We start from the raw sequence: 11,639 nt of genomic DNA on the forward strand, positions 1-11,639 counted from the left end.
AAGAATTATATATATATATATATATATATATATATATATATATTAAGATTGATTTTAATACACCAAATGAACCATAAACACTATTTAGGAATTGGTTTTTCTTCATATAATTTCATCTCCACCTAAATTAAATTAAGAGTAAAAGTTCATAAAAAGTACCTCAAAAGAACATAACCTTTGGAGAAGTTCTTAATTATTTTATTTTTTTTCAAAAGAAAAGAATTTATAAAGCCTCTATTATGGATATCCCAATTTAAAAAGTCATAATTTTCATAATATAAAGTTTAGGTAAACTATTTATAATATGATATGTTTGTGCAGTTGTGCTCCTTTGAATGATTCCTTTCATAATTTCAATAATTAACTTATATTTTATTTTAAATAATTTTTTTTAATATAACACTACATGTTATAACATGCTTAAGAGTACAATGAGTCATTGATTAAGACAAACTATGATGAGTACTCCAATATTTATAACACTTGTCGAAATTTAGATATATCGTATTCGCTTTATTTAAATAATATATATTTTTAAAAAATAATTATAAAAAATTTAATTAAATAGTCTTTTACCTTTCAAATCACTTGATTCTGTCCTTTCATTATTTTAGGTTCATGTATATACTTTTTTGAGGAGGCAAAGAAACACTTAACAACCTAATATTGGACCTAAGGTCACCAAATCAATTTTAATATCTTCTTAGAAAAAAAAATAACATATGATATTAATAACAAGGACAATAAAATATTGTGGTCCACTTTAATTAAAAAGTACTTAAAATTTTTTTTAGTTAGAATATCCCTACTTAATCATGGACACAATAGAGAGCCTACATGTGTCTTTTGGAATATTACTTTGAACTCCGTGACACAGATACGTGGCGAAACTAAAAATTTTACGAAAATTTTAGATATAAAAAATTAAATAGTTAAAAAAACTATTGTAATTTAATATTGACTAAGTAATATTTTTATGAGAGAGAGCTTAGTTGATCTGCCCCTAATTATAATAAAAAGTAAGTATATTTTTATTTTTAGCTAGATTAATCAATTTTTTAAATATCGAATATCGAGTTAGAAATATGTTTTCATGGAGCAAAGATATTTTGAAGGGAATATCTACATTATTCCTAGAACATGGCTGTCTATTCACATATTATAAGTTTTTCTTTCAAATCATTTTCTTTTTTTGTTTCTCCTTTTTACTTAAAAAAATAAAATAATAAAGAGATTAATTTATTTGTTAAGACATTTCTATCATGGACCCTTGTATTCTTATATAGCTTAATTAATTTTGTTCGTTTTAAATATAAATTATTGTCAGACAGATTATTAAAAGTATAAAAATCGTAAGATAATATTTCTTTCCCAATTTATATGATATTTTTTCTTGTTTTTGAGAGTCAAACAGTTTAAGTTTGATCGAAAATTTATGCATGAATTTTTTTTAATTTTATTAAAATGAAATTTATATATTTGTAAATCACGTAAAAAGTACTATGAGTCACAATAATTAATAATTCAAAATGTTTAAAAAATCTATGAAAAATTTACGGTCAAAAATAAATTTATTTGACTCTTGAAATCCGAAAGATAACATATAGAATGAAACGGATGAAGTACTAAAGACATACAGAAAATATAAATAAGTGATCATAGTTCGATAGAAAGAGCAGGCAGTAGACATAAAATAAGGAGCTCTTCGACTTGATCTCAATAATAACTGGACACTTCAACTCGTTTTTATTATATCTCGAGAATACCTAATTAACATAACACGTAAAATTTAAAAGTATCTAAATATTCATTGTAAAGTTGAGTTGATATATTTAGACGCGAATACTCAAAATTATATATTTTAAAAAAATTAGTGAAACAAAATTTCCAAGAAGAAAAATAATATTTTTCACTTTAATTTTAATCTGAACAAAACATAGTAATATCAAAAAAACAATGTCAGAAATTGTGAAAAGTTTAAAAAAGAACAATACCTCTTTATATAAAGTATTTTTTTCTTTCTTATTTTTATTTTTCCTTCAAACTTTTTACTGTGGTCCACTTGATGTCATTTTATTTGGAAAAAGACATTTTTGGTAAAAAGAAAATTCTTGTCCCTTAGTACAGTAGAAAATGTAGCACATATCGCGAATTCACATAATTTTAATATTTTATATAAATTTTAATATAAATATCAAATATTAAAAAAAATAAAAATGATTGATATTCTTGTGGGAATCAAGTATTAATTAAATGATATAATAGATTATATTACCATAATTTTTAGGAATTGATCAAGCATCATAATTGGTCAAAGTTGAAATACAAGGTCAAAGTTTAATTTGAATATGAGATATGGTGAATTAATTATGGAACACATATTTATGATATTGACTTTTTTTTCTTTCCATTTAGGTAGGAAATCAAAAGAAAAAAACAAGACTAAAAATATACTCTCTTCGTCCGAAATTATTTGTCATGTTACGCTTATCGAAAGTCAATTTGACTAATTTTTAAAAGTAAATTACATTACATTATTTCGATATTTTAAACAAAAAAATTAGATATTCTAAAACTATATAAAAAGTACTACNCTTTAAGGGTCTCTCATCCCTCCATTGCTCAAACCAGACTTGAGTCACATCTTTGAGTTGATAATTGGCTAACNTCTTAAAATGTTAGTCAAAATTTTTATAGTTTGACTCTAAAAATAGAAACCATGACAAATAATATCAGACGGAGGGAGTAAATTGATAATAATTTTTTAAAAAATTACTCAACATAATAAACAGAATCTCTATATTTTTTTCAAAATAAATACATTTTAAAAAAATAAAAATAACAATATATAATGAGATTTTTGAACAAAATAGCAAATACACACATATATATTCTTATTTTGAATCTGAAATACAATTGTATTTCATAGAACACATTGATATATAAGTAAATTTTGATGATGATTAAAATGAACTTGTAATAGTAATACTAATATATATAATAAAAATAAAAATAAATGTCACACAATAAAATAAATATATCATATTTCACTCGCATATAAATATATTGTATTTTTCTAAGAAATGATAATAATATATTTCATTACATTTTCAAACAAACTACTTTTTCATGATGTAAATGTAAATAAATACAATACATAAAAATATCACAATATTTATATTTATTCCATAATTAGAAATGAAACTATCCATATATACCAAATTTCCTCTTAAAAATTAACACATTTTTGAATAATTTAGAAAAATTAAAAAGTGTGACAATAATTTGATTTGAAGTTAATTATCGGGACCCACAATAAATGGAGGGTATTTTCGTCAAATAAAAGTTTAGCAAATGAATCTAAAAAAGCATATAATAAGAATAATCTAATTTTATTCCTCAAAAATCTAGAACCAACTTTCTTATTTTGCGTTAAAAGGACCCACATTTTGTACTAATTGACAATCTGAGCCCTCAATTTTCACAAAAAGTCAAAAAAAAGTGAACATTTTCATTTGCTTACGTGGAGGAATTTTACAGCAAGTACGTTCTTTTTTATGCCACGGGATTTGGAGCGGCAGCTTTATACACAGTTTCTTGCGTCGTCGATTCATATTAAGATTCGATTAAATTTTTTATATTATTTTTAATATTATTTGTTATATTTTTAATAATTTAATATTTTTTTATTATTAAAAAAATATAAAATAAATTAAAAGTATTGAATTTATTATTTATTTTTTCTAATTGATATATATATATATATGGATTAAATACTATTATTATATAACATTTTACTACCTACAGCTTGGTCAAATATCACTTATTTATTGAATTAGCTTAAAAGTAGGTCAAGTATATTTTTAAATTTAAATTTTTATTTATATTGTGGTTTAATAAATATAAAAAAATAATTAATAAGTTAAAAATAATTTAAAATAAGTTAGAAAGTATTTGATATAATAAAAAATGAATTAAAATAAATTGAAAATAACTTAAAATAGGTCAAAAACTAAAAATAGATTTGTCTTAACTTTTGTTTTTGACTTAAAAGTTATTTCCAGTTGACTTTTTACTTTTAATTTAAAAAATATTTTTTTTAAGTCAATTCAAACAGACGCTAAGTCTTTTTTTTTTTCCTCGTATCAATGTAATCTTACTTTTGACTTGATGAATTTAGTTCCATTCAAATGCAATTTTACCTATTTACTTGGTTGGTAATTTTTGAAAAAAAAGTTTTATTTTATTTTATACAACTCTAAAAATACTTTTATATAATCAGATAAGAGCAATATTTTAAACAAAATTTTCCTCTAATAAATGTTGAAAACACAAATTTTACATAGAAAAATATTGAAAATGCTTTTAAATATGATGTAAATTATAATCTTTGTTTTCGAATTATTAATTTTACCGAATAATAAATATAATAATTATTCTCATTTATTTAGATTCTTTTTATTGATATATATTATATATAAAAAATCACTAAAATTTCTTATAAACAAATTAAAACACTATTTTTTTAATTAGGGCAACAAGTCCGAGTTGTTTCTATAAATTATACAGTCAGAAAATCAGTTCTTGTAGTTTTCTTTGACCGCCTCTGAAGTTTTTTCTCCGTCCATTGATTTCGATTCAACAGATGAACACTCATCCTTTTGTAGTCATGAATAGTATAATGGTAAGCTCTCATTCCTTCTGAATCGATATCATATACATTTAGAAGACATTTTTCTGCATTTTGATATTTGTGTAACGTCTTATATTAACTTGAAGAAACTGATTAATTTAGGCGCTTCACCAATCTATGATAAAAGATCTGATAATTTAATAGTTTTTGCAAGTATTGATGACAAGCGGCGATCATCAAATAATTTTTTCGATCCAAATTAGGTTAAAAAATACATACACATATTTGTATTCGTCGTTTTCTAATAAAGTAACAGTTATTGTAACGCCTCATTTCATATTCGACGATTCTCATTCTAACACATATAATTTATATAACATGTTTATTGAATGTATCTGAACCATCATCGTCTCCAAATAAAATATGTTCTACCGTAAAATCACGAATAAACACTTTCCACGTGTTAATTCTCAGTCAAACACATTCAGTTTATACAGTTAACTTGATCGACATATTTACTAATTATATTTACCGTTTTTACCATCATCGTCTCCAAATAAACTATTTTCTACAGTAACATCATAAAAATCACAATTCACACTTAGCAATTTTCAGTCGAACACATAAATTTTTACTGATTATATCTGCCGTATATATTATTATCATTTCACACTGAGATAAACACAATTAATTTGATATATTTACTGATTATATCTTTCGTATACACCATTATCGTCTCCGAATAAAATATTTTCTACAGAGTGACTACTTGTCAATTCTTAGTCTATCACTTTCAAATTTCAATTATAAAATCAATTTAATATATTTTCTAATTATTAAAAGTTTGAGTGATTTTACTCTTTTTTTTTTTACAAATATTTAAAGAGAAGATCTCCTATAAATTAGCATATTAGCTTTCTATTCTATTGGTTTGTTAGAATCTCTGTATTTTTAGCTCTTTTTTTTCTCTCTCTAAATTCTCTCTCACTGTCCTTATCATTTCACCACCTCCATAAATCTAGAAACATCTTTTCTACTCCGTTAATCGCTCTAGCACACGGCGGAGGAGTGCGGCGGAGGAGATGGCGGGAAACGATTGGATTAACAGTTACTTAGAGGCGATACTGGATGTAGGACCAGGGCTAGATGATAAGAAGTCATCGTTGTTGTTGAGAGAAAGAGGGAGGTTTAGTCCGACGAGGTATTTTGTTGAGGAAGTTATTACTGGATTTGATGAGACTGATTTGCATCGTTCGTGGATCCGAGTAAGTTGAATTTTGGAATTTTTATTTGATATGTGTTCTTTTTTTGTTTTTCATTTGCTTTGTTTTGATGCGTTGTGTAGTTGAATTTTGAGGAATTTTAGTTGTTTGATCGTTTTTATGTGATTTTGAAATTGTATCAATGTGTTTTTTTTTGCTCATTTGCTTTGTTTTGATGCATTGTGTAGTTGATTTTGAGGAATTTTTGTTGTTTGTTCGTTTTTATGTGATTTTGGAGTTGTATCAATATGCTTTTTTGCTCATTTGCTTTGTTTTGATGCGTTGTGTAGTTGAATTTTGAGGAATTTTTGTTGTTTGTTCGTTTTTATGTGATTTTGGAATTGTATCAATGTTTTTTTTGCTAATTTGCTTTGTGTAGTTTTGACGTTTTTTTTTTGTGATTTTTGTTTGATGGATGAAATAGGCACAAGCTACTCGGAGTCCGCAGGAGAGGAATACTAGGCTCGAGAATATGTGCTGGAGGATTTGGAATTTGGCTCGCCAGAAAAAGCAGGTGTGTGTGGTTCTATTGGAGAATTTTTGTAGCGTTTATATGTTATTCGTGTAGCGAAAATGGGAAGATTTGAATTTTGTGACAGTCAACTTTACATATCAAATAATTTTTAATTTTTTTTTCCGGATGGTTGATTCATAGTATCAGTTTGTGTAGCTACAGGGAAAGTTGGAATTGTTATGTTCAAGCAAAAATCACAGCTTAATAACGCAAAAGAAATTGAAAAAAACGGGAGGACATTTTTTGTTAAAGGGAATTCAGTGTTCTTAATGGACCCAGATTCACATAGATTACATGTTCTGTACAATTGAACGGGATTTTGATCTTTGCACACAACTGTTTAATTTGTGGAAGGAATTATAGAAGCATCACCCTTTTATCTTACCTTTTCAAATAGAAAACGTAGCAGCATTGCTGTTTTCTTTTGGTTTATATTCATCTCTTTCTTTTTCTATCTATCGTGCATAATCAGCCACCATTTCTAAAATTTAACCTTCGAGTTATCTTTAAAGACTGGAAGAATATAGTATGAATTATCTAATGGGGATAACTATCTAGTTCTTTACTTTTTACGAGACCATCTTCTTCGCATCTTTGTTTGATTTTTGTAACTTTAGCTTATGCTGAGCTGAACTGACAGCTCCTAATGAGGGAGAAATGAACTAATTTCTGCTAGATTAGGAGGGACAAGAACTAGATGGCCGATTCCACCTCCATTTTTTGTTCCTCATAGGAAAATGATGCAAGGGAAAAGATGCAGCAGAACGGACGTGGGACAGTTCTAACTGTCAATATGCTGTTATGGTTTTAGTTAGATTCGTTGTTGCCATTCGCTTTCTGCTTAACTTGCACATTTTAGTTTTTCCTGACTCAAAATTAATTTATACAATTATTTGTTGAAAGTAGATCTAAGTTTGTGAAATGAATTGTGTACTAGCTAGGTAGCCGCATAATCTTGTGTAACTTCTCTGGCTTAAGGAATATCTGATGATCCACTTCCGTTTCAGAATTTTTAGTTTACTACTTTAGACAGACTCATTTCATTACCAACACAAAAGAGTACGTCATAATTAAAGTTAAACATACTTGTCAGTTGTCACATTGATTTTTTTTTTTAAAAATAAAATAATACAAAGGCTTAGCTGAAATAAAATTCAACTTTTCAGCTTCCCACCATTTGAACAATGGGAATAAAAATAGCAGTATAACGGTGAACGTGATTGACAATTGGATACATTGATGTAATTTACTGGTGTTTTCATCGTTGTTTTTATATGCTTACTTTGTTCGATCTCTTGCTATATCAACTGGAAAAGTTAACTGTTTACTTTGTTCCATGTATTAGAATATTTGCTTTTGATACTTGGGAACCTTTATTTGTCAATATGCATTTAAAATAACATGTAAATAATGATTTATACAGACCGTCAACTGTCTCGTTCCAATATTAATTGGAAATAACGAGTAACATACGACTTTTATCGAAACATCAAATTTGTTGGTAATGATTGCTCATTTGGAAGTCATTTTCTATAATTTTAATATTACTAAATTTATATTAGATAAATATGATTTAGACATTGCAATCTTCGCTACTTCAATTTCGTAAAATTTCAAGTAGCTTTTAATTTGCTTTCCTGTTAGTTTGTCCAGTTCCCTGGTCGGTAATATGTTGTGTTCTTCTGCACTACTCCCATGTAGTCTAATCATTCTATGTAAGTGTTGCCATTTTATGGTATTTAATGAAGTATAGATATGTTGTACTTTCTCAAATTTTAGCCTTGTATTTATGTAGCTTGAGGGAGAGCAAGCTCGGTGGATGGCAAAACGCCGTCAAGAACGTGAGAGAGGTCGCAGAGAAGCAGTTGCTGATATGTCAGAGGATCTATCTGAGGGAGAGAAAGGAGATATAGTCACTGACATGTCATCTCATGGTGAAAGTACCAGAGGCCGATTGCCTAGAATCAGTTCTGTTGAGACAATGGAAGCATGGGTCAGTCAGCAGAGAGGAAAGAAGCTCTATATCGTACTTATAAGGCGAGTCTACCTTTTCCTGTAGTATCGCGTGATGAACTTGAATGGGGAAACTTACTTCATTTTCCAGTGCGATAGCTGAAGAGAAAATATGAAATAGCATTTTGACCTTGTTCTAAAAAACCTTGAGGGACCATTTCTCAAAATTTAGTCTGATCTTCCTGTTTAAGCAACAGGATTTAGGAGCTTCAGAGCATCTAGCTGCTTGCTTCATTCAGCTGAAACTTTTGTCTCACTAAAGAGTTGCAGCCTTTATGTCTAGTTGTTTTCTTCTTATTTCTAATGGTTTCTTGTTATTAACACTACATTCTTGCAGTTTACATGGTTTAATTCGGGGTGAGAATATGGAGCTTGGACGGGATTCTGATACTGGTGGTCAGGTGATTATACTTCCATGCGTTTTGACTATATTTCTTGAGTAGTGACTACTCGTTGGGTTTCTGCTCATGAAAATTCATCTTTCTCTGCTCCTTTCCATTGGAAAGCTTCCCATATTGTTTTCCTTCCTTCTGCTTGTCGTCTACGGCTGAAGAAGATTTTATGATCTTTATGTCACCTTTCAGGTGAAGTATGTTGTTGAACTTGCGAGGGCCTTAGGATCGATGCCAGGTGTATATCGGGTTGACTTGCTTACTAGACAAGTATCTTCGCCAGAAGTAGATTGGAGCTATGGTGAGCCGACAGAGATGCTGACGCCAGTAAGTACAGACGGCTTGATGAGTGAGATGGGGGAGAGTAGTGGTGCTTATATTATTCGCATTCCTTTTGGACCAAGAGAGAAATATATTCCAAAAGAACAGCTATGGCCCTATATTCCTGAATTTGTTGATGGTGCACTTAACCATATTATTCAAATGTCCAAAGTTCTTGGTGAGCAAATTGGTAATGGCCATCCTGTGTGGCCTGTTGCCATACATGGACATTATGCTGATGCTGGCGACTCAGCTGCTCTCCTGTCGGGTGCTTTAAATGTACCAATGCTTTTCACTGGTCACTCACTTGGTAGAGATAAGTTGGAGCAACTGTTGCGACAAGGTCGTTTGTCAAAGGATGAAATAAACTCAACCTACAAGATAATGAGGAGAATAGAGGCTGAAGAATTAACTCTTGATGCTTCCGAAATTGTCATCACTAGTACAAGACAGGAGATTGATGAGCAATGGCGTTTGTATGATGGGTTTGATCCAATATTAGAGCGCAAGTTACGTGCAAGGATCAAGCGGAATGTGAGCTGCTATGGCAGGTTTATGCCTCGTATGGCTGTAAGTATTGGATCCTCTATAAGCTATAATATCTACTTTCCCTTTCTAGTTGGATATTGTCACTAATCCAATGAATATGAAGATCCCAGTTGTGTTCAGTGGTTTCTGAAATAGGTAAACATCCACTGTTCATGATGCAGATGTAATTATTTCACATCACTACAAATAAGACGAGTTCAAAAGTTTAGCTTTGACATAAAAGTTGCCTTCATCCTCCAGTATTCTTTTTGAAATAGAATCCTGGATTATGAAGGGAACTTTTAGTAGAAGCTAACTTTCTGAACTTGTCTTATTTGTAGTGATGTGAAATAACACCTGCATCATAATCCAGGATTCTTTCAGCAGCATTAGTAATAGTTGTATATGTCTATTATTCATAAATTGGCACAAAGGAATATTAGATGAGTAATGTAAGAAACTTTTTCCTTCACAATCCGGGATTATTTCAGCAACATTAGTAATAGTTATATGTCTGATATTCATATCTTGGTGAAAAGGAATTTTTGATGATTAATCGAACTTGACTCTCTCTCTTTTTCTTCAAGCTGACCATACAACTTGTGATGTAAACATTCAAAGTTAAAATAGGTTCTCAGCCTTTTCCTGTTCTGAATTTACCTGAAATGGCTGGCTACTTGTGTTTCTTCTTTTGCAATTTCCTGAATAGCCTCTTGTGATAAACTGAGCATCCACTTGCAGGTAATTCCTCCTGGGATGGAGTTCCACCATATTGTGCCACATGAAGGTGACATGGATGGTGACACAGAAGGAAGTGAAGATGGAAAGATCCCAGATCCACCTATTTGGGCAGAGGTTTCCATTAACACCATTTTTCTGCTTCTTTGAGTGGCCTTCCACTTTTTCTGCATTCTTGCTAATTTTTATGTGATTTCCTTTTCCTAGATTATGCGCTTCTTTTCTAATCCAAGGAAGCCTATGATACTCGCACTTGCTAGGCCTGATCCCAAGAAGAACCTCACTACTTTAGTGAAAGCATTTGGTGAATGTCGTCCATTGCGAGAGCTTGCTAATCTTGTAAGTTTGAGTTTACACCAGTGGTATAGGTCAATTGCCTTACGGGCAGGGAAGCTGCGCTAGCAGTGCAATTGATGTTCATCCTTCCTTTCTTCATTTTGCAGACCTTGATAATGGGTAATCGAGATAATATCGATGAAATGTCTAGCACCAATTCTGCACTTCTTCTTTCAATCTTGAAGATGATAGATAAGTATGATCTTTATGGTCAAGTAGCTTATCCTAAACACCACAAGCAGTCAGATGTTCCTGATATCTACCGTCTTGCTGCAAAGACTAAGGTACCGTCTGTCATTTTAATTTCAAGTGCATTCTTCTTTCACTCCCTTAGTTGTATTCATTGATTGTACGCATTGGGTGTGGCACTTCTTGGTTGAATATAAACCATTATTTTTTACATGTAGTAGTGTTTCTTATTCTATTTCCCATAGATTATATGTGGAAAGTATCCTATGGCATATGAAACAATTACTTCACATTTTATCAGCGCATCATTTTACTCATTTTGTACATGAGTAGACAAAGAAACCACAGGAGCATGTTACTTGTCAATTAGATAAGTAATGATTTTTAGTCAATGTGAAATATAGAAACCAATTTAATGCAACATGGAAAGCGAAATTAGATTGAGGGTGTCCAATAGGCCAAGTGGACCTGAGTGTGGCACTGCCTAAAAGCCATTATCTGGGTTTGCCAGTTTCAGAACGTGGAGAAGACTGTTTGGCATCTTCTTCCTCATATATCCTGTAATATAGATGAGTCCTAACATGTCTCTCTTTCTCATGTGCCCACCTGAAGCCACATCTAATTAATCAATCGAATAGATAGAAAGGGCCGGTAGGATTATCTCATGATAGAGCAACTCTTAAAAGTGTGGCATGCCGCATAAAAACCTTCAT

The 11,639-nt window shown here is 30.1% G+C and overlaps 1 protein-coding gene across 1 annotated transcript in view; it reads left to right on the forward strand.

The window, feature by feature from the left end:
• Positions 1 to 5,593: 5,593 nt before the first annotated feature.
• Positions 5,594 to 11,639, forward strand: part of LOC107025839 (probable sucrose-phosphate synthase) — a 9,390-nt gene continuing 3,344 nt past the window's right edge. Inside the window, exons 1-8 of the mRNA XM_015226601.2 lie at positions 5,594 to 5,898; positions 6,320 to 6,409; positions 8,205 to 8,446; positions 8,760 to 8,823; positions 9,007 to 9,705; positions 10,405 to 10,518; positions 10,609 to 10,740; positions 10,845 to 11,021. Coding sequence (XP_015082087.1) covers positions 5,716 to 5,898; positions 6,320 to 6,409; positions 8,205 to 8,446; positions 8,760 to 8,823; positions 9,007 to 9,705; positions 10,405 to 10,518; positions 10,609 to 10,740; positions 10,845 to 11,021 — 1,701 coding nt within the window. The 5' untranslated portion in view covers positions 5,594 to 5,715. The remainder of the gene's footprint in view (positions 5,899 to 6,319; positions 6,410 to 8,204; positions 8,447 to 8,759; positions 8,824 to 9,006; positions 9,706 to 10,404; positions 10,519 to 10,608; positions 10,741 to 10,844; positions 11,022 to 11,639) is intronic.

The sequence above is a fragment of the Solanum pennellii genome, chromosome 7 (assembly GCF_001406875.1).
Source record: "Solanum pennellii chromosome 7, SPENNV200".
NCBI classification, from domain to species: Eukaryota; Viridiplantae; Streptophyta; class Magnoliopsida; order Solanales; family Solanaceae; genus Solanum; species Solanum pennellii.